The 22,888-nt window shown below is 43.5% G+C and overlaps 1 protein-coding gene and 1 non-coding gene across 2 annotated transcripts; both read right to left on the bottom strand.

The window, feature by feature from the left end:
• Positions 1–879: 879 nt before the first annotated feature.
• On the bottom strand, positions 880–13,616 carry RPS9 (ribosomal protein S9). Its single transcript, XM_077789875.1, has 6 exons — positions 13,520–13,616; positions 13,065–13,169; positions 11,639–11,761; positions 9,694–9,880; positions 4,644–4,854; positions 880–947 (listed from the first exon to the last, which is right to left on the bottom strand). The coding sequence occupies exons 2-5, from the start codon at positions 13,159–13,161 to the stop codon at positions 4,677–4,679; spliced, it is 585 nt and encodes a 194-aa protein (XP_077646001.1). The 5' UTR covers positions 13,162–13,169; positions 13,520–13,616; the 3' UTR covers positions 880–947; positions 4,644–4,676.
• LOC116184795 (small nucleolar RNA SNORD88) lies at positions 1,460–1,542 on the bottom strand. Its single transcript, XR_004149479.1, has one exon. It is a non-coding gene; the product is annotated as a small nucleolar RNA SNORD88 (small nucleolar RNA).
• Positions 13,617–22,888: the final 9,272 nt, after the last annotated feature.

Genomic DNA, 22,888 nt, shown 5'->3' with positions numbered 1-22,888 from the left:
TTTTTTCTGTCTTTTCTTCCCCTTTTCCCCCTTTTTTCAGTCTTTTTTTCCTTATATTCCCCCTTTTCCCCACATTTTTCCCCTTTTTTCAGTCTTTTTTTCATTTTATTCCCCCTTTTCCCCCATTTTTCCCCTTTTTTCAGTCTTTTCTTCCCCCATTTTTCCCCTTTTTTCAGTCTTTTTTTCCTTCCCTCCCCCTTTTTTCCCTTTTTTAGGCTTTTTTTTTTTCCCTTTTTCCCCTTTTGTGCCTTTTTTCCCCTTTTTCCCCCTTTTATTCCTTTTTTCCCTTTCCCCCTCTTTTTTCGGTCTTTTTTTTCCCTTTTTTCCCCTTTTTTCTGTCTTTTCTTCCCCTTTTTTCCCCATTTTCCCCTCTTTTCCCCTCTTCTCTCGGTCTTTTTCCCCATTTTTCCCCTTTTTTTCAGTCTTTTCTTCCCCATTTTCCCCCTTTTTTCAGTCTTTTTTTCCTTTTATTCCCCTTTTTCCCCCATTTTTCCCCTTTTTTCTGTCTTTTTTTCCTTCCCTCCACCTTTTTTCCTCTATTTAGTCTTTTTTTCCCCTTTTTCCGCTTTTGTGCCTTTTTTCCCCTTTTTCCCCCTTTTATCCCTTTTTTCAGTCTTTTCTTCCTTTTATTCCCCTTTTCCCCCCATTTTTCCCCTTTTTTCTGTCTTTTTTTCCTTTTTCTCCCCTTTTTTCCCCCTTTTCTTCCCCTGTTTTCCCTTTTTTCCCCATTTTTCGATCTTTTTTTCCCTCTTTTTCCCCTTTTTATAGTATTTTCTTCCTGCTTTTTCCCTTTTTCCCTTTTTTCGGTCTTTTTTGTCCCAGGTGTGCCAGGCCCAGCTGGGGCAGCTCTCAGAAAAAAAAAAACCAAAAATATTTTAATTTTTCATTTTTAAATTTCAATTTTTATTGACGGGAATTTCCCCACTCCGAACTTCCGGCGGCGTCACCTGGAGGCAAGACAACAAAGGGTTAATTCCAGCCCGAAATTCCCAAAATTTCCCCCAAAAATTCCCAAAATTCCCTCCAGAAAATTCCTGAAATTCCCACAAAAAATTCCCTCAGAAAATTCCTGAAATTCCCAAAAAAAATTCCCCAAAATTCTCCCCAAAAAAATTCCAAAATTCCCTCCAAAAAATTCCCAGAAGTACCGCAATAAAATTCCCAAAATTCCCCCCCAAAAATTTGGAAATTCCCCCAAAATATTCCCGAAACTCCCTTCAAAAATTCTCAAAATCCCAAAAAAAAATTCCCAAAATGCCCCCAAAAATTTCTGAAATTCCCCCAAAAATTCCCAGAATTCCCCCCCAAGAAATTCCCCTCCAAAAAAATCCCAAAATTCCCCCCCAAAAAATTCCCCAAAATTCTTCCCAAAAATTCTTGAAGTTTTCCCCCAAAATTCCCGAAATTCTCCCCAAAAAGTTCCCGACTTTCGCCCCAAATTGGGGGATTTGGGATTTGGGGCCCCCTCAGACCCCCCCGCGTGGGGGAGGGGCACAGGGATCCATCAGGGGTCAGAGCCCAGTGCTGCCATCACGGGGGGCCCCGAAATTCCCAAAATTCCAGCCCCGGATCCCGAAATTCCAACCTCGGATCCCGAAATTCCCAAAATTCCAGCCCCGGATCCCGAAATTCCCAAAATTCCAACCTCGGATCCCGAAATTCCAACCTCGGATCCCGAAATCCCCAAAATTCCAGCCCCGGATCCCGAAATTCCCAAAATTCCAGCCCCGGATCCCGAAATTCCCAAAATTCCAGCCCCGGATCCCAAAATTCCCAAAACTCCAGCCCTGGATCCCAAAATTCCCAAAATTCCAGCCCCGGATCCCGAAATTCCCAAAATTCCAGCCCCAGATCCCAAAATTCCAGCCCCGGATCCCGAAATTCCAACCTCGGATCCCGAAATTCCCAAAATTCCAGCCCCAGATCCCGAAATTCCAACCTCGGATCCCAAAATTCCAACCTCGGATCCCGAAATTCCCAAAATTCCCGCCCCGGATCCGGAAATTCCCAAAATTCCAGCCCCGGATCCCGAAATTCCAACCTCGGATCCGGAAATTCCCAAAATTCCAGCCCCAGATCCCATAATTCCAACGTCAGATCCCAAAATTCCAACCTCGGATCCCAAAATTCCAAAATTCCAACCCCGGATCCTGAAATTCCAACCCCGGATCCTGAAATTCCAACGTCGGATCCCAAAATTCCCAAAATTCCAGCCCCGGATCCCAAAATTCCCAAAATTCCAGCCCCAGATCCCAAAAACCCCCAAAAATAAATTTTAACCCTTTCAACCCCCCAAAAATCCCAATTTAACTCCCAAAAATCCAATTTTAACCCTTTTAACACCCCAAAATCCCAATTTTAACCCCAAAATCCCAATTTTAACCCCAAAATCCCCAATTTTAACCCTTTCAACCCCCCAAAAATCCCCAATTTTAACCCTTTCAACTCCCCACAAATCCCAATTTTAACCCCAAAAATCCAATTTTAACCCCAGAAACTCCCATTTTAACCCTTTCAACCCCCCCAAAATCCAACTTTAACCCTCGCAGCGCCCCCGAAGCACCCCCCGGACTGACGGAATTCCGGGAATTCCCGTTTTTCGGGAAGGCTCAGTCCTCCTCCTCGTCCTCGGCTCCACCGGCCCAGAATCCCATTTAAACCCAAAACCTTCCAATTTTAACCCCAAAATCCCCTTTAAAACTTCCAAAAATCCATTTTTAACCCTTTCAACTCCCCAAAAATCCCCAATTTTAACCCTTTCAACCCCCGAAAAATCCAATTTTAACCCCAAAACTCCCATTTTAACCCTTTCAACTCCCCACAAATCCAATTTTAACCCTTTCAACTCCCTAAAAATCCAATCTTAACCCCAAAATCCCCAATTTTAACCCTTTCAACTCCCCACAAATCCCAATTTTAACCCCAAAAATCCAATTTTAACCCCAGAAACTCCCATTTTAACCCTTTCAACTCCCCACAAATCCGATTTTAACCCTTTCAACTCCCCACAATCCCAATTTAACCCCCAAAACCCCCACGTTAACCCTTGCAGCGCCCCCCGGACTGACGGAATTCCGGGAATTCCCGTTTTTCCGGGAATGCTCAGTCCTCCTCCTCGGCTCCACCGGCCCAGAATCCATTTACACCCATAAAATCCCATTTAAACCCAAAACCTTCCAATTTTCACCCCAAAAATTCCTTTAAACCCTCCAAAAATCCAATTTTAACCCTTTCAACTCCCCAAAAAATCCCAATTTTAACCCCAAAAATCCAATTTTAACCCTTTCAACTCCCCACAAATCCCAATTTTAACCCCAAAATCCCAATTTTAACCCCAAAATCCCAATTTTAACCCCAAAATCCCCAATTTTAACCCTTTCAACTCCCAAAAATCCAATTTTAAATCCAAAAATCCAATTTTAACCCTTTCAAGTCCCCAAAAATCCCAATTTTAACCCCAAAACTCCCATTTTAACCTTTTCAACTCCCCAAAAATCCAATTTTAACCCTTTCAACTCCCCAAAAATCCCAATTTTAACCCCAAAATCCCCAATTTTAACCCTTTCAACCCCCCCAATCCAGTTTTAACCCTTTCAACTCCCCACAAATCCCAATTTAACCCCAGAAACTCCAATTTTAACCCTTTCAACCCCCCAAAATCCCAATTTTAACCCCAAAAATCCAATTTTAACCCCACAAATCCAATTTTAACCCTTTCAAGCCCCCACAATCCCCTCGCAGCGCCCCCGAAGCACCCCCGGACTGACGGAATTCCGGGAATTCCCGTTTTTCGGGAACGCTCAGTCCTCCTCCTCGTCCTCGGCTCCACCAGCCCAGAATCCATTTACACCCATAAAATCCCCTTTAAACCCAAAATCTTCCAATTTTCACCCCAAAAATTCCTTTAAACCCTCCAAAAATCCAATTTTAACCCTTTCAACTCCCCAAAAAATCCCAATTTTAACCCCAAAAATCCAATTTTAACCCTTTCAACTCCCCAAAAAATCCCAATTTTAACCCCAAAAATCCAATTTTAACCCTTTCAACTCCCCACAAATCCGATTTTAACCCTTTCAACTCCCCAAAAATTCCAATTTTAACCCCAAAATCCCCAATTTTAACCCTTTCAACTCCCCAAAAATCCAATTTTAACGCTTTCAACCCCCGAAAAATCCAATTTTAACCCCAGAAACTCCCATTTTAACCCTTTCAACTCCCCAAAAATCCAATTTTAACCCTTTCAACTCCCCAAAAATCCAATTTTAACCCTTTCAACTCCCTAAAAATCCAATCTTAACCCCAAAAATCCAATTTTAACCCTTTCAACTCCCCACAAATCCCAATTTTAACCCCAAAAATCCAATTTTAACCCTTTCAACTCCCTAAAAATCCAATCTTAACCCCAAAATCCCCAATTTTAACCCTTTCAACCCCCCAAAATCCCAATTTTAACCCCCAAAATCCCAATTTTAACCCCCAAAATCCAATTTTAACCCTTTCAACCCCCCAAAATCCCATTTATCCCCCCAAAAAAATCCAATTTTAACCCTTTCAACTCCCCAAAAATCCAATTTTAACCCCAGAAACTCCCATTTTAACCCTTTCAAGCCCCCACAATCCCCTTGCAGCGCCCCCGGACTGACGGAATTCCGGGAATTCCCGTTTTTCGGGAAGGCTCAGTCCTCCTCCTCGTCCTCGGCGCCGCCGCCGCCGCCCTGGCCCTTCTTGGCGTTCTTCCTCTTGACGCGGCCGGGCCGGCCGCCGCCGTAGGGCGAGCGCAGCGAGAAGTCGATGTGCTTCTGCGAGTCCAGGCGCACGATGAACGACGGGATGTTCACCACCTGCTTCCGCACCCTGCGCTCCCAAAAAAATTCCCGAAAAAATTCCGGGTCAGAACTCCCGAATTCGGGGCTTTCACGGCGAAAAAAGCGCTTTTTTCTGGGTGAAAATCGCTTTTTTCCGGGCGAAAATCGCTTTTTTCCGGGCGAAAAGCGCTTTTTTCCGGGCGAAAATCGCTTTTTTCCGGGCGAAAATCGCTTTTTTCTGGGTGAAAATCGCTTTTTTTCTGGGCAAAAAGCGCTTTTTTCCGGGTGAAAATCGCTTTTTTCCGGGCGAAAATCGCTTTTTTCCGGGTGAAAATCGCTTTTTTCTGGGTGAAAATCGCGTTTTTTTCGAGAATTTGAGAGCGAAAAATGAGATTTAAGTGAGAAAACGGTGTGGGAAATGATAAGAAAGAGAATCCCAAAAATTTGGGAACTTTTCCCAAAATTTGGCTTTTTTACGGCCAGGAAAGCGCTTTTTTCCGGGTGAAAATCGCTTTTTCCCAGGGCGAAAATCACAGTTTTTTTGAGAATTTGAGAGCGAAAAATCAGATTTAAGAGAGAAAATGACCAGGGAAATGTTAAAAAAGAGAATCCCAAAAATTTGGGAACTTTTCCCAAAATTTGGCTTTTTTACGGCCAGGAAAGCGCTTTTTTCCGGGCGAAAATCGCTTTTTTCCGTGTGAAAATCGCTTTTTTTCCGAGAATTTCAGAGCGGAAAATCAGATTTAAGAGAGAAAATGACCAGGGAAATGTTAAAAAAGAGAATCCCAGAAATTGGGAATTTTTCCCAAAATTTGGGAGTCACAATCCTAAAATTCAGGGATTTTACGGCAAAAAAAATCATTTTTCCCTGCGAAAATTGCATTTTCTGAGGGTGAAAATCGCTTTTTCTTTCGAGAATTTGAGAGCGGAAAATCAGATTTAAGAGAGAAAATGACCAGGGAAATGTTAAAAAAGAGAATCCCAAAAATTTGGGAACTTTTCCCAAAATTTGGCTTTTTTCTGGGTGAAAATCGCCTTTTTTTTGAGAATTTCAGAGCGAAAAATGAGATTTAAGAGAGAAAATGGTGTGGGTAATGATAAGAAAGAGAATCCCAAAAATTTGGGAATTTTTCCCAAAATTTGGGAGTCACAATCCTAAAATTCAGGGATTTTACGGCAAAAAAAATCATTTTTCCCTGCGAAAATTGCATTTTCTGAGGATGAAAATCGCTTTTTCTTTCGAGAATTTCAGAGCGAAAAATGAGATTTAAGTGAGAAAATGGTGTGGGAAATGATAAGAAAGAGAATCCCAAAAATTTGGGAATTTTTCCCAATATTTGGCTTTTTTACGGCCAAGAAAGCGCTTTTTTCGGCCTGAAAATCGCCTTTTTTCGAGAAATTTGAGAGGAAAAATCAGATTTAAGTGAGAAAATGATGTGGGAAATGTCAGGAAAGAGAATCCCAAAAATTTGGGAACTTTTCCCAAAATTCGGGGATTTTATGGCAAAAGAATCAATTTTTCTGTGTGAAAATGACATTTTTGGAAGACAAAAATTGTTATTTTCAGGAAATTTCATGAGAATTATGAGATAAAACAGTGGGAAAGAGAATCCCAAAAATTGGGAATTTTTCCCAAAATTTCGGAGTCAGAATCCCAAAATTTGGCTTTTTTGCTGCACAAAAATAGCGTTTTTGGCGGGAACGGGGATTTTTTGGGATGAGGCTCAGGGATGTTCACCACCTGCTTCCGCACCCTGCATTCCCGCATTCCCGAAAAAAATTCCGGGTCAGAACTCCCGAATTCGGGGCTTTCACGGCGAAAAAAGCGCTTTTTTCCGGGTGAAAATCGCTTTTTTCTGGGTGAAAATCGCTTTTTTTCTGGGCAAAAAGCGCTTTTTTCCGGGCGAAAATCGCTTTTTTCTGGGCAAAAATCGCTTTTTTCCGGGTGAAAATCGCTTTTTTCTGGGTGAAAATCGCGTTTTTTTCGAGAATTTGAGAGCGAAAAATGAGATTTAAGTGAGAAAACGGTGTGGGAAATGATAAGAAAGAGAATCCCAAAAATTTGGGAACTTTTCCCAAAATTTGGCTTTTTTCCGGGTGAAAATCGCTTTTTTTTCGAGAATTTCAGAGCGGAAAATCAGATTTAAGTGAGAAAATGGTGTGGGTAATGATAAGAAAGAGAATCCCAAAAATTTGGGAACTTTTCCCAAAATTTGGCTTTTTTACGGCCAGGAAAGCGCTTTTTTCCGGGCGAAAATCGCTTTTTTCCGGGCGAAAATCACAGTTTTTTTGAGAATTTGAGAGCGAAAAATCAGATTTAAGAGAGAAAATGACCAGGGAAATGTTAAAAAAGAGAATCCCAAAAAATTGGGAACTTTTCCCAAAATTTGGAGATTTTACGGCAAAAGAATCACTTTTTCCGTGCAAAAATGACATTTTCGGAGGACAAAAATTGATATTTTGGGGAAATTTTATGAGAATTACGAGAGAAAACTGTGGAAAAGAGAATCCCAAAAATTTGGAGACTTTTCCCAAAATTTGGGAGTCAGAATCCCAAAATTCGGCTTTTTTTGCGCTACAGAAGTCACAGATTACAGGCGTAAAAATCACGTTTTTAGAACAAAAATTGCACATTTTGGACCAAAATTTTGGGATGCTACTTCTCCCAGCATTCCCTAATTTAGACAGGAAGGTGCTCTCCAGAGATTCCCAAAAAAAATTTGGGGAAAAACACCAAAATTTGGGACAAAACTTCGCATCTTGAACTCTTAAGTCGCTACACAAAATGGCGGGAAAGCGCCAAAAATTCTGGGGAAAAAACCCCAATATTTGGGATTTACTCCGGAATTTTGGGACACAAATCCTCCAAACATTCCCAGATTTATTTGGAAAGGTGATTTGCAGTGATTCCACAAGAAAATTTGGGAATAAGATGCCAAAATTGGAAACAAAACCCCAAAAATTTGTCTCTTGGCTTTCGAGAATCGGCTGTGAGAATCAGTGGGAAAACGCCAAAAATTCGGGGAAAAAAACCCCAAAATTTGGGATTTACCCTGGAATTTTGGGATGCAAATGCTTCAATCATTCCCAAATATATTCAGAAGGGTCCTTTGAAGGGATTCCAGAAAAAAATTTAGGATTAAAATGCCAAAATTTGGGAGAAAATGCTCAAAAATTCGTCTCTTGACTTTCGAGGATTGGCTGCGAAAATCGGTGGGAAAACACTAAAAATTCCAGGAAAAAAAAACCCAAAATTTGGCATTTACTCCAAAATTTTGGGACGCAAATATTCCAAACATTCCCAAATATATTCAGAAGGGTCGTTTGCAATGAATCCACAAAAATTTCGGGGAAAAACCACCAAAATTTGGGAGAAAACCGTGAAAAATTCGTCTCTTGACTTATGAGTATCTGCTGCGAAAATCAGTGGGAAAACGCCAAAAATTTGGGGGAAAAACCCCAAAATTTGGGATTGATCCCCAAAATTTCCGGATGTCCATCCACAAACCCATCCCAAAGTGGCCCGGAATCCCCAAAATCCGGGGAATTGGTGTTTTTTGATGTTTTTTACCTGCCGGTGCCCCGTCGGCGCCGCCCTTCGCAAGGTGTACGGCGGAGCCGCAGTGAGGCCTTGCCGAAACCCCAAAACCGCGGGGTTTTCACCCAAAAACTCGGGAATTTCACCCAAAACCGGGGGCATTTTGGGAATTCCTGCCTGGCGTCCACTGGACTCCATCCTAAAGATGTCCAAAATCCAAGATTTGGGGCAAAACCGCCAGAATTTGGGACAAAGCCACAAAAAATTTCACTTTTGAGCTTGATGTGAAAATTGGCGGGAAAACACCCCAGATTTGGGATTTACTCTGGAATTTCAGGATACAAATCCTTCAAACATTCCCAGATTTATTTAGAAGGGTGATTAGCAGTGATTCCACAAGAAAACTTGGGAATAAGATGCCAAAATTGGGGACAAAACCCCAAAAATTCGTCTCTTGACTTTCGAGAATCGGCTGCGAAAATCAGTGGGAAAACGCCAAAAATTTGGGGAAAAACCCCCAAAATTTGGGATTGATCCCCAAAATTTCCGGATCTCCATCCACAAACCCATCCCAAAGTGGCCCGGAATCCCCAAAATCCGGGGAATTGGTGTTTTTTGATGTTTTTTACCTGCGGGTGCCCCGTCGGCGCCGCCCTTCGCAAGGTGTACGGCGGAGCCGCAGTGAGGCCTTGCTGAAACCCCAAAACCGCGGGGTTTTCACCCAAAACCCGGGGCATTTTGGGGATTCCTGCCTGGCGTCCACTGGACTCCATCCTAAAGATGTCCAAAATCCAAGATTTGGGGCAAAACCGCCAGAATTTGGGACAAAGCCACAAAAAAATTCACTTCTGAGCTTGATGTGAAAATTGGCGGGAAAACCATGCAAAGTTTGGGGGAAAACACCCCAGATTTGGGATTTACTCTGGAATTTCAGGATACAAATCCTCCAAACATTCCCAGATTTATTTGGAAGGGTGATTAGCAGTGATTCCACAAGAAAATTTGGGAATACGATGCCAAAATTGGGGACAAAACCCCAAAAATTTGTCTCTTGACTTTCGAGAATCGGCTGTGAAAATCGGTGGGAAAATGCCAAAAATTTGGGGAAAAAACCCCAAAATTTGGGTTTTACTCTGGAATTTCAGGATGTCCATCCACAAACCCATCCCAAAATGGCCCGGAATCCCCAAAATCCGGGGAATTGGTGTTTTTTGATGTTTTTTACCTGCGGGTGCCCCGTCGGCGCCGCCCTTCGCAAGGTGTACGGCGGAGCCGCAGTGAGGCCTTGCCGAAACCCCAAAACCGCGGGGTTTTCACCCAAAAGCGGGAAGGTTTTTGACGGGCACCCACCGGATGTGGCGCTGGCGGATGAGCACCCGGGCGTGGTGGATGGATTTGGCCAGGCCCAGCTTGAAGACCTGGGTCTGGAGGCGGCGCTCCAGGAAATCCTCGATTTTCAGCCCCAAAATGTAATCCAGCTTCATCTTGCCCTCGTCCAGCACGCCGATGCGCACCAGGCGCCGCAGCAGCGCGTTGCCTGCGGGTTTGGGGGGAAAAAGGAGAGTTTTGGGAAAATTGGGACGTGTCGGGGGTTTGGGGGGGAGAGAGAGGGGATAGGGGGGAAAATGGGGAGAAAACGGGGGAAATTGAGTGAAATAAGGGAAAAAGAGAGGAGGGAATGGGGTCAAAAGAGCAAAAGGAATGAGGGAAAGATAAGGGAAATGTGGGGAGAAAATGGAAAAAATATAAGGAGGAAATGGGGGAAATATGAGGAGAAAATAAAGAGAAAATGTGGAGAAAACAAAGGGAGAAAATATAGGAAATGTAAGGAGAACATGGGAGAAATATGGGGAGAAAATAAAGAGAGAAAATGGGGAGAAAGCAAGGGAGAAAATGGGGACAAAATATGGAAAAAATGGGAGAAATATGGGGAGAAAATAAAGGGAGAAAATAAGGAGAAAATAAAGAGAGAAAATGGGGAGAAAACAAGGGAGAAAATGGGGACAAAATACAGAAAAAATGGGGAGAAAATGGGAGAAATATGGGGAGAAAATAAAGAGAGCAAATGGGGAGAAAACGAGGGAGAAAATGGGGACAAAATACAGAAAAAATGGGGAGAAAATGGGAGAAATATGGGGAGAAAATAAAGAGAGAAAATGGGGACAAAATACAGAAAAAAATGGGAAGAAAATAAAGGGAGAAAATAGGGAAAAATGGGGGGGAAAAAAGGAGAAAAAAAACTGGAGAAAATCGCAAAAAAAAAATCAGAAAAAATCAGAAAAAATTTAAGAAAAAAAATTTAAAAAGCAGGGAAAAGCTCATTAAAATCATAAACTGAAAATAAACAAAAAAAACCAGAAAAAATGCAAAAAAATTAGGAAGAAAATTAGAAAAAATGGGAATAAAATTTATACAAAAATCAGGAAAAAAACCACAAAAAATTAGAAAAAAAAAAAAAACTTTAAAAACTGGGAAAAAAAAATCAGACAAAAAACCAGGGAAAAAATCACAAAAAAAATCAGAAAAAAAATCGGATAAAAATTGGAAAAGTTCAGAAAACATTAAATAAAAAAAATTTTTTTTTAAATTTTTAAAAATCAGAAAAAAATCAGAAAAAAAATCAGAAAAAAATCAGGAAAAAATCAGAAAAAAATCAGAAAAAAATCAGGAAAAAATCAGAAAAAAATCAGGAAAAATCAGAATCAAAAAATTAGAAAAAAAAGGAAAAAAAAAACCATAAAAAACTGGGGAAAAAATCAGATAAAAAACCAGGAAAAAAAACAGGGAAAAAAATCAGGAAAAAAATCACAAAAAACATCAGAAAAAAAATCGGACAAAAATTGGAAAAATTCAGAAAACATTAAATAAAAAAATTTTAAAAAAATTTTTAAAAATCAGAGGAAAAACAGAAAAAAAAATCAGACAAAAATCAGGAAAAAATCAGGAAAAAAATCAGGAAAAATCAGAATCAAAAAATTAGAAAAAAAAGAAAAAAAAAACCATAAAAAACTGGGGAAAAATTCAGAAAAAAAACAGGGAAAAAAATCAGGAAAAAAATCCCAAAAAAATCAGAAAAAAAATCGGACAAAAATTGGAAAAATTCAGAAAACATTAAATAAAAAAATTTTTAAAAAAATTTAAAAAAAATCAGAAAAAAAAACAGAAAAAAAATCAGTAAAAATCAGAAAAAAAATCAGGAAAAAATCAGGAAAAAAATCAGGAAAAATCAGAATAAAGCAGGGATCAGAAGAGGCAGAATTTGGGGTAAGAAAGTGTGATTTTGGGGCAGGCTCACCCTCGAAGAGGCGCCGCGGGTCCTTCTCGTCCAGCGTCAGCAGCTCCCGCGCCGCCTTGCGGATCTTGGCCAGGGTGAACTTCACCCGCCACACCTCGCGCTTGTTCCGCAGCCCGTACTCCCCTAAGGGCCAAAAATTCCCAAATTCCCAAAAATTCCCAAATTTCACAACCCTCCCCAAACGCTTTTCCCTTTTTTCCTCTCACAACCTCTAAAACTCCCACTTTTCCCCCTCACAAACCCCAAAATTCCCTTTTTCCCCTCACAAACCCCAAGATTCCCTTTTTTGCCCTCATAACCCCCAAAACTCCAATTTTTCCCTCATAACCCCCAAAACTCCCATTTTTTTCCCTCAAAAACCCCAAGATTCCCTTTTTTGCCCTCATAACCCCCAAATTTCACAACCCTCCCCAAACGCTTTTCCCACAAAAAATTAATTTTTTTTAAAAAAAATCCGGGTTTTTAGAAAAAAATATTTATTTTTTTTCTCATACGATGTGAATTTTTTTGTACGAAAGACGATTTTTTTTTCCTATAAAATCTAAATTTTTTTCTCAAGACATCTGAAATTTTTCCCATGAAAATTGAACTTTCTACCATAAAATCCGATTTCTTTCCACAAAATATGGACCTTTTCCCACAAAATAGGTGGTTTTTCCACAAAATATGATTTTTTTTCCAAAAAATCCAGGTTTTTCCCCTCAAAATCAGAATTTTTGTCACAAAATCTGGATTTTCCCCCACAAAATTTTTTTTTCCACAAAATTTTAATTTTTTTCCACAAAATATTTGTTCCCATGAAAATTGAATTATTCCCCACAAAATCACATTATTTCCCCTCAAATCTCTCTTTTTCTCCTCATGAACCCCAAAACTCCCATTTTTTCCCCTCATAAACCCCAAAATTCCCTTTTCTTCCCTTACAAACCCCAAAACCCCCATTTTTTTCCCTCACAACCCCAAAATTCCCATTTTTTTTCCCTCACAACCCCCAAAACTCCCATTTTTCCCCCTCACAAACCCCAAAATTCTATTTTATTCTTCACAAACCCCAAAACTCCAAGTTTTCCCTCAAAAACTCCAAGATTCCCTTTTTTCCTCTCACAACCTCTAAAACTCCTATTTTTCCCCCTCACAAACCCCAAAATTCCCTTTTTCCCCTCACAAACCCCAAAATTCCTTTTTTTGCCCTCATAACCCCCAAAATTCCAATTTTTCCCTCATAACCCCCAAAACTCCCGTTTTTTCCCCTCAAAAACCCCAAGATTCCCTTTTTTCCCCTCATAACCCCCAAAACTTCATTTTTTCCCTCATAACCCCCGAAACTCTCATTTTTTTTCCCTCAAAAACCCCATGATTCAAATTTCCCCCCCCCCCCCCCCACACAAACCCCAAAATTCCCATTTTTTTCCCCTTTTTTTTTTACCGATCAGCTTCAGCTCCTGGTCGAGCCGCGACTTCTCGAAGGGGCGCCTCGGGGTCACGTAGGTCTTGCGACACACCCAGCTCCGCGCCACGGGCATGGCGACACCTGCGGCGCCGCACCCCGCGATCCCTCAATGCCGATAAATCCCCGAAACTCCCGCCGAATTCCCAAATTTGCCCGAAATCCCCAAATTCCCACCGCGCCTCCCCCCCCTCACACCGCACGTGGCGCGCTCTGCGCATGCGCCCCGCCCGCCCGCTAGGGGGCGCCCCCGCCGCGCCCTCAGAGCCCCGCGCGGGTCCGGGCGCTTCGCCAAAACCTCGGGCTCGCTTTAAAGCGATGCCGCCGCTCCCCGCTAAACCCCGAGGAAGCCCCGGTAGCACCGGGAAAAGCTCCGGGAGAGGTGAAGAGAACCCCGGAGGGATCCGCGGTACCGGCAGCCCACGCGGCCTCACCTCAGCCCCGCCGCGTTCGCGGGCACGGAAAGAAGGGTGAGGCCGCCGCCGTGGCTTTATATACCCCGTCCCGCGCGGCCGGTTCCTCCAGGAGAGCCAATCACAACGCGCGGTGAGGGCGGTGTTGACCAATAGGGGAGCGGGGGGGGGAATCATAGAGATGAGGGGCGGCCGCGTGAGGCGCCGCCATTTTGTCCCGCGGGAGGGGCGGCAGCGCCGAGTCTTCCAAGGGGGATTTTGGGGGGAATTTGGGGGAATTTGGGGCGATTTTGGGGGACTGAGGGCTCGTGGAGCTGCGTCCCTGCATGGTCCGAGGGTGTGGCTCCGTGTTCGCCCGTAAGTGTCCCAAAAAACCCCGCCCAAATTCGCCCCGAATCCCCTCAAAACCCCTCACAACCCTCAAGGCACCTAGATCTTGCCCAGTGTCCCAAAATTCTTTAAAAATCCCATCAAACCCCCCTCAAAAAAACCCCAAAACCCCACCCCCCCCAAATCTCCCGTCCAAAATCCCCTCAACCCCCCCAAAAAAGGCAAAAATCCCCAAATCTCGTGACAAAATCGCCCCAAATCCCCTCAAAACCTCCCACAACACTCAAGGCGCCTAAAATTCCGTTCAGCATCACAAAATTCTTTAAAAATCCCATCAAACCCGCCCCAAAAAATGCAAAAATCCCCAAATCGCCTGCCCAAATCCCCACAAAACCCTCAAAAAATGGAAAAATACCCAAATCTCGCACCCAAAATCACACCAAACCCTCTTAAATCCCCTCACGCCCTCCAATATCCCCAAAATTCACCAAATCCCCCAAAATCTCGCCCAGCATCCCAAAATTCTTTAAAAATCCCCTCAAAACCCCCCAAAAATCCCCAAACCTCCCCAAATCTCCCACCCCTCAAACCCCCCCCAAAAAAAACCAAAAACCCCAAACCCCCCAAATCCCCCACACAAATTCTCCCTGAATCCCCTCACACCCCAAAACACCCAAAATCCCCCAAAATTCCCTTCAACCCCCCAAAAACCCCAAATCCCCCCAAATCTTCTGCCCAGAATCCCCTCAAAGCCCCCCAAAAAACCCAAAATTCCCAAATCTCCACCCCAAAATTGCGCTGAATCTCCTCACACCCCCAAACCCCCCAAAATTTCCCCAAAATCCCCCAAAATTCCTCAAAATCCCCCAAAATTTCCAAAAACCTCCCCCAAAACCCCAAACCCCCGCAAATCTCCCGCCCCAAATCCCCTCAAACCCCCCCAAAAACCCCAAAACCCCCCAAATCTTCCACCCCAAATTCTCCCTGAATCCCCTTACACCCCAAAACCCCCCAAAATCCCCTAAAATTCTCCAAAATTCCCAAAAACCCCCCCAAAAACCCCAAACCCCCCAAATCTTCCGCCCCAAATCCCCTCAAACCCCCCCAAAAACACCCCAAAAAAAACCCCAAAACCCCCAGATCTCCACCCCAAAATCGCCCCGAATCCCCTCACACCCCAAAACCCCCCAAATTTCCCCAAAATCCCCCAAAATTACCCAAAATCCCCCAATATTCCCTTCAACCCCCCCAAAAACCCCAAACCCCCCCAAATCTTCCACCCAGAATCCCCTCAAACCCCCCCAAAAACACCCCAAAATTCCCAAATCTCCACCCCAAAATCGCCCCGAATCCCCTCACATCCCCAAACCCCCCAAAATTTCCCCCAAATCCCCCAAAATTCCTCAAAATCCCCCAAAATTTCCAAAAACCCCCCAAAAACCCCAACCCCCCCCAAAATCTCTTGCCCCAAATCCCCTCAACCCCCCCCAAAAACACCCCAAAAACCCCAAAACCCCCCAAATCTTCCACCCCAAATTCTCCCTGAATCCCCTCACACCCCAAAATCCCCCAAAATCCCCTCAACCCCCCCCAAAAACCCCAAACCCTCCAAATCTCCCGCCCCAAATCCCCTCAAACCCCCCCAAAAAAACCCAAAAACCCCCCCAAATCTTCACCCCTAAATCCCCTCACACCCCAAAATCCCCCAAAATCCCCCAAAACCCCCCAAAACCCCCCAAAATCCCCCAAAACCCCCCAAAATCCCCCAAACCCCCCCAAAAACCCCAAACCCCCCCAAATCTCCCGCCCCAAATCCCCTCAACCCCCCCAAAAACACCCCAAAACCCCCCCAAATCTTCACCCCTGAATCCCCTCACACCCCAAATCCCCCAAAATCCCCCAAAATCCCCCAAAACACCCCAAATCCCCCAAAACCCCCCAAAACCCTCCAAAACCCCCAAAATCCCCCCAAAACCCCCCAAACCCCCCCAAACCCCCACCCCCCGTTACCATGACAACCCCTCCCGCAACGCCCCGCCCCTCCCTCCTCCCCGCTTTGATTGACAGCGCCGCCGGCCAATCACCGGCCGCTCCCTCCTGGGCGGGCCCATCTGCCCCGGGGGGGGTCGCCATCGGTCGCGGTCGGTCGCGACAGCGGCGCCGCCTCAGCGGGACCCCCGGGACCCCCCCGCGCCTTTTGGCACCGCCCCGCCCCTTTTTTCCGCCCCCCCCCTCACCATTCCCGATTTTCCTTTTTTCTTCCCATTTTTCCTCTTTTTTCTTCCCATTTTCCATTCGCTTTTTCAGCCTCTGCACTCCCCCCTCAAACCCCCGCCCTAAATTCCCTTTTTTCGCCCCGTTTTCCCCCCGTTTTTTCCCTGTTTTTCCTCCTTTCTCCCTCACAAACCCTCCTTTTTTCCCTCCCGATTTTTCCCTTCTTTTTTCCCTCTTGAATTCCCATTTTCCCTCATTCCTTCCCCAATTAAATCCCCTTTTCCTCCTCCCTTTTTTCCCAATTCCCCCCATTTCCTCCCTCCTTATTTTCCCATTTTCCCTCATTTTCCCCTATTTAATTCCCATTTTTCCCGATTTTCCTCCATTTATTCCTCTTTTTTCCCTCCTTTTCCCCTCATTTTTCCCTCTTTTTCCCTCATTTTTTCCTCTTTATTTTCCTCATTTTTCCTTTTTTTGTTTTCCTTTTTTGTTCCTATTTCCCTTCCATTTTTTCTCTTTTTTCCCATTTTTTCATCTTTATTTTCCGATTTTTTCCTCTTTCCCCCATTTTTCCTCTATTCCCCCCTTTTAATTCCCAATTTCCCCCTTTTAATTCTCATTTTCCCCTTTTAATTCCCAATTTTCCCCCATTTTCCCCCTTTTAATTCCCAATTTTCCCCCATTTTCCCACTTGTAATTACAATTTTCCCTCATTTTCCCCCATTTTCACCCTTTAATTCCCTTTTTTCCCATTTCCCCCTTTTAATTTCTATTTTTCCAAGTTTTTTTCACTTTTCATTCCCAATTTTACCACTCTCCCCCTTTTTAATTCCAATTTTTCCCATTTCCCCCTTTTTAATTGCAATTTTTCCCATTTTCCCCCTTTTAATTCCCATTTTCCCAAATTTTTCTCCTTTTAATTCCCAATCTTCCCCATTTTACCCAATTTCCCCCTTTTTTATTCCAAATTTGCCCCCATTTAATTCCCAATTTTCCCCAAATTAATTCCAAATTTGCCCCAATTTTCCCTCATTTTCCCCCATTTTTCCCTATTTCCCCCATTTTAATTCCAATTTCCCCTTTATTCCCAATTTTCCCCATTTTTATTCCAAATTTTCCCCAATTTTTCATTCATTTTTCCCCATTTTTCCCCATTTTCCCCCTTTAATTCCAATTTCCCCCTTTAATCCCATTTTCCTCCTTTTTATTCCAAATTTTCCTGAATTTCCCCTCATTTTTCCCTATTTCCCCCCATTTTAATTCCCATTTTCCCCTTTAATCCTAATTTCCCCTTTAATTCAATTTTTCCCCTTTTAATTCCCATTATCCCCCTTTTCCCCCTTTTAATCCAAATTTTCCCCCTTTTTATTCCAAATTTTCCTCAATTTACCCTCATTTTACCCTATTTTCCCCCATTTTAATCCAAATTTTCCCCTTTTTATTCCCTATTTTCCCCTTTTTATTCCAAATTTCCCACATTTAATTCCCAATTTTCCCCATTTTCCCCCTTTTATTCCAAATTTTCCCATTTATTCCAAATTTTTCCCCATTTCCCCCCTTTAATCCAAATTTTCCCCATTCTAATTCCCAATTTTCCCCCATTTTCCCCCATTTTCCCCCATTTTCCCCCTTTTTATTCCCAATTTCCCCCCATTTAATTCCCAATTTTCCCCATTTTTATTCCAAATTTTCCCCCTTTTGTTCCCAATTTTCCCAATTTTTCCCATTTTTATTCCAAATTTTCCCCTTTAATCCAAATTTTCCCCCTTTAATCCCAATTTCCCCCCTTTTTATTCCAAATTTTCCCCCCTTTATTCCCAATTTCCCCCTTTTTATTCCAAATTTTCCCCCTTTAATCCAAATTTTTCCCATTTCCACCTCTTTATTCCCAGTTTTCCCCCTCTTTATTCCCAGTTTTCCCCATTTTTATTCCAAATTTTCCCGATTTTCCCCATTTTTATTCCAAATTTCCCCCTTTTATTCCCAATTTTCCCAATTTTTGCCATTTTTATTCCCAATTTTCCCCATTTTTATTCCCAATTTCCCCCCTTTTATTCCCAATTACGCCAATTTTTCCCATTTTTATTCCAAATTTTCCCATTTTTATTCCCAATTTCTCCCAATTTTCCCATTTTTATTCCCAATTTTTCCCCATTTTCCCCTTTAATTCCCATTTTTCCCCTTTAATTCCCATTTAATCCCCATTTCCCCCCATTTTTATCCCAATTTCCCCATTTTTATTCCCAATTTTCCCATTTTTATTCCCATTTTTATTCCCATTTTCCCCATCCCCTCATGCCCCGCCCCGCCCCTCCCCTCTGACCCCGCCCCTCCAGAGGGGGCGTGGCCTGACTGGAGGAGGCGTGGCCCTGCCCGAAGGGGGCGTGGCCTGTCCTGAAGGGGGCGTGGCCCGCCATGAAATGGGCGTGGCCTGTCCTGAAGGGGGCGTGGCTTGACCTGGAGGGGGCGTGGCCCGCCATGAAAGGGGCGTGGACTGTCCTGAAGGGGGCGTGGCCCGCCATGAAAGGGGCGTGGCCTGTCCCAAAGGGGGCGTGGCCCGCCATTAAATGGGCATGGCCCTGCCTGAAAGGGGCGTGGCCCGCCATAAAAGGGGCGTGGCCATGCCTGAAAGGGGCGTGGCCTGTCCTGCAGGGGGCGTGTCCCTCGCGGCCCCGCCCCGCCTGGCCCCGCCCCCCGCGCCCCTTGCCCCCCCTGCTGGCGGCGCTGGCGGCGCTCGGAGCGCCCGCGGCCATGGGCGCGCCCCCGGGCCGCGGTGAGTGATTATCGATTATCAGTTATTGATTATCGATTGGCGGGTGTCGGGTATGGGGCGTCAGGTGTCGGGTATCGGGTATCAATTATCGGTATCAGGTGTCGGGTATTGGGTATTGGTTATCGGGTATCGGTTTTCAGGTATCGGGTATCAATTATCGGGTGTCAGGTATCAGGTGTCGGGTATCGGGTATTGATTATCAGGTATTGGTTATCAGGTATCGGTTATTGGGTATTGGGTATCGGGTATGGGGCATCAATTATTGGCTATCGGGTATTGGGTATCGGGTATCAATTATCGGGTATTGATTATCAGGTGTCGGGTATTGGGTATTGGTTATCAGATTTTAGTTATCAGGTATCGGGTATCGGTTATTGGTTATCGAGTATCGGGTATCGGTTATCAGGTATCGGTTTTCGGGTATTGGGTATCAATTATCAGGTGTCGGGTATCAGGTGTCGGGTATCGATTATCGGGTATTGATTATCAGGTATTGGTTATCGGGTATCGGTTATTGGTTATCGGGTATCGGTTATTGGTTATCGAGTATCAGGTATTGGTTATCGGGTATCGGTTATTGGTTATCGAGTATCAGGTATTGGTTATCGGGTATCGGGTATTGGTTATCGAGTATCGGGTATTGGTTATCTGGTATCGGTTATTGCTTATCGAGTATCGGATATTGGTTATCGGGTATCGGGTATTGGTTATCGGGTATCGGTTATTGGTTATCAAGTATCGGGTATTGGTTATCGGGTATCAGTTATTGGGTATCGAGTATCGGGTATTGGTTATCGGGTATCGGTTATTGGTTATCGAGTATCAGGTATTGGTTATCGGGTATCGGTTATTGGTTATCGGGTATCGGTTATTGGTTATCGGGTATCGGGTATTGGTTATCGGGTATCGGGTATTGGTTATCGGGTATCAGTTATTGGTTATCGAGTATCGGGTATTGGTTATCCGGTATCGGGTATTGGTTATCGAGTATCGGGTATTGGTTATCGGGTATCGGTTATTGGTTATCGAGTATCAGGTATTGGTTATCGGGTATTGGTTATTGGTTATCGAGTATCGGTTATTGGTTATTGGGTATCGGTTATTGGTTATCGAGTATCAGGTATCAGGTATTGGTTATCGGGTATCGGTTATTGGTTATCGAGTATCAGGTATTGGTTATCGGGTATCGGTTATTGGTTATCGAGTATCGGATATTGGTTATCGGGTATCAGTTATTGGTTATCGAGTATCAGGTATTGGTTATCGGTTATTGGTTATTGGGTATCGGGTATCACGTATTGCTTATCAAGTATCGGTTATCAGTTATTGATTATCGTGTATTGATTATTGGTTACTGGTTATTGATTATCAGGTATCGGGTATTGATTATTGGGTATTGGTTATTGGGTATTGGTTGTTGATTATCAGTTATCGGGTATCAATTATCGATTATTAAGTATCAGTTATTAGGTATCGATTATCGGGTATCGGTTATCGAGTATCGGGTATCAGTTATCGGGTATCGGGTATCAGTTATCTGGTATTGATTATCGATTATTGATTATTGGGTATCGGTTATCATGTATCGGTTATCAGGTATTGGGTATCGGTTATAGGATATCGGGTATGGGGTATTGGGTATTGGTTTTCGGGTATCGATTATGGGGTATCGATTGTTGGTTATTGATTAGCAGGTATCGGTTATCGTTTATTTAGTATAAATTATCAGTTATCGATTATCAGGTATTGGGTATCGGGTATCGGTTATCGGGTATCAGGTATCGGTTATCAATTATTGGTTATCAGTTATTGGTTATTGTGTATCGGTTATTGGGTATCAGTTATCGGGTATTGGGTATCGGGTATCGATTATTGGGTATTGGTTACCAGGTATTGGTTATTGATTATCAGTTATTGGGTATTGGGTATCGGTTATCAGGTATCGGTTATTGGATATCGGTTATCGGGTATTGGTTAGTGGGTATCAGTTATCGGTTATTGGGTATAAATTATCAGGTATTGGGTATTGGGTATCAATTATCAGGCATTGGTTATCAGTTATCAATTATTGATTATCTATTTCAATTATTGATTATCAATTATAGATTTTTTCCCGTTATTCCCCATTTTCCCCCATTTATTCCCATTTTTTCCCATTTATTTCAATTTTTTCCCATTTATTCATATTTTTTTCCCATTTATTCCCATTTTCCCCTATTCATTCCCATTTAATCTCATTTTTTCCCATTTTCCCCCATTTATTCCCATTTTCCCCCATTTTATTCCCATTTTTTCCCATTTATTCCCATATTTTCCCATTTATTCCCATTTTTCCCCATTCATTCCCATTTAATCTCATTTTTTCCCATTTTTCCCCATTTTTTCCCATTTTCCCCCTTTCTTACCCCATTTCCCCCCGTTTATTCCCATTTCCCCCCATTTTATTCCCATTTTTTCCCAGTTATTCCCATTTTTTCCCATTTATTCCGATTTTTTCCCATTTATTCCCATTTCCCCCCATTTTATTCCCATTTTTTCCCAGTTATTCCAAATTTTTCCCATTTATTCTGATTTTTTCCCATTTATTCCCATTTTCCCCCATTTATTCCCATTTTCCCCCATTTATTCCCATTTTTTCCCATTTATTCCCATTTTTTCCCATTTATTCCTATATTTTCCCATTTATTCCCATTTTTCCCCATTCATTCCCATTTAATCTCATTTATTCCCATTTTTCCCCATTTTTTCCCATTTTCCCCCTTTCTTACCCCATTTCCCCCCGTTTATTCCCATTTCCCCCCATTTTATTCCCATTTCCCCCATTCATTCCCATTTAATCTCATTTATTCCCATTTCCCCCCATTTTATTCCCATGTTTTCCCATTTATTCCCATTTTCCCCCATTTATTCCCATTTTTTTCCCATTCTTTCCCATTTTTTCCTATTTATTCCCATTTTTCCCCATTTAATCTCATTTATTCCCATTTTTTCCCATTTTCCCCCTTTCTTACCCCATTTCCCCCCGTTTATTCCCATTTTATTCCCATTGTTTCCCATTTATTCCCATTTTACATCCATTTCCCTCCTTTCTCCCCATTTCCCCCCGTTCATTCCCATTTTTGATGAACGTTTCTCATTTTTTCCCGTTTTCTCCGTTTTTCTCCCCGTTTCCAGGCCCCCCCCCCGCGGGCCCCCCCTCGGCGGCGCTGCTGCTCTCGTGCTCGGGGCTGGCGGCCTTCATCCTCCTCCTCCTCACCTGCCTGTGCTGCAAGCGCGGCGACCTCGGCTTCAAGGTGAGCCAAAATCCCCGGAATTCACCCCAAAAAAATAGCCCAAAAAATCCCCAAAAAAATCCAACCAAAATCACCCAAAAACCACCAAAATTCACCCAAAATTCACCCCAAACCCCCCCGGGGCCTTCATCCTCCTCCTCCTCACCTGCCTGTGCTGCAAGCGCGGCGACCTCGGCTTCAAGGTGAGCCAAAATCCCCGGAATTCACCCCAAAAAAATAGCCCAAAAAATCCCCAAAAAAATCCCACCAAAATCACCCAAAAACCACCAAAATTCACCCAAAATTCACCCAAAATTCACCCAAAATTCACCCCAAACACCCCCGGGGCCTTCATCCTCCTCCTCCTCACCTGCCTGTGCTGCAAGCGCGGCGACCTCGGCTTCAAGGTGAGCCAAAATCCCCGGAATTCACCCCAAAAAAATAGCCCAAAAAATCCCCAAAAAAATCCCCCAAAATTCACCCAAAAACCACCAAAATTCACCCAAAATTCACCCCAAACCCCCCCGGGGCCTTCATCCTCCTCCTCCTCACCTGCCTGTGCTGCAAGCACGGCGACCTCGGCTTCAAGGTGAGCCAAAATCCCCGGAATTCACCCCAAAAAAATAGCCCAAAAAATCCCCAAAAAAATCCAACCAAAATCACCCAAAAACCACCAAAATTCACCCAAAAAACCCCCCCGGGGCCTTCATCCTCCTCCTCCTCACCTGCCTGTGCTGCAAGCGCGGCGACCTCGGCTTCAAGGTGAGCCAAAATCCCCGGAATTCACCCCAAAAAAATAGC

Source organism: Lonchura striata, chromosome 38, assembly GCF_046129695.1.
Source record: "Lonchura striata isolate bLonStr1 chromosome 38, bLonStr1.mat, whole genome shotgun sequence".
NCBI lineage: Eukaryota > Metazoa > Chordata > Aves > Passeriformes > Estrildidae > Lonchura > Lonchura striata.
This window is presented reverse-complemented; position numbering and strand designations above follow the sequence as displayed.

Coding starts and splice junctions, on each gene's coding strand:
- RPS9 (XM_077789875.1), bottom strand. CDS start 13,161: ATGCCCGTGGCGCGGAGCTGGGTGTGTCGCAAGACCTACGTGACCCCG. Junction 11,762..13,064: donor CCAGGAGCTGAAGCTGATCG/GTAAAAAAAAAA, acceptor TTTGGCCCTTAG/GGGAGTACGGGCTGCGGAAC. Junction 9,881..11,638: donor CCCGCGGCGCCTCTTCGAGG/GTGAGCCTGCCC, acceptor CCAAACCCGCAG/GCAACGCGCTGCTGCGGCGC.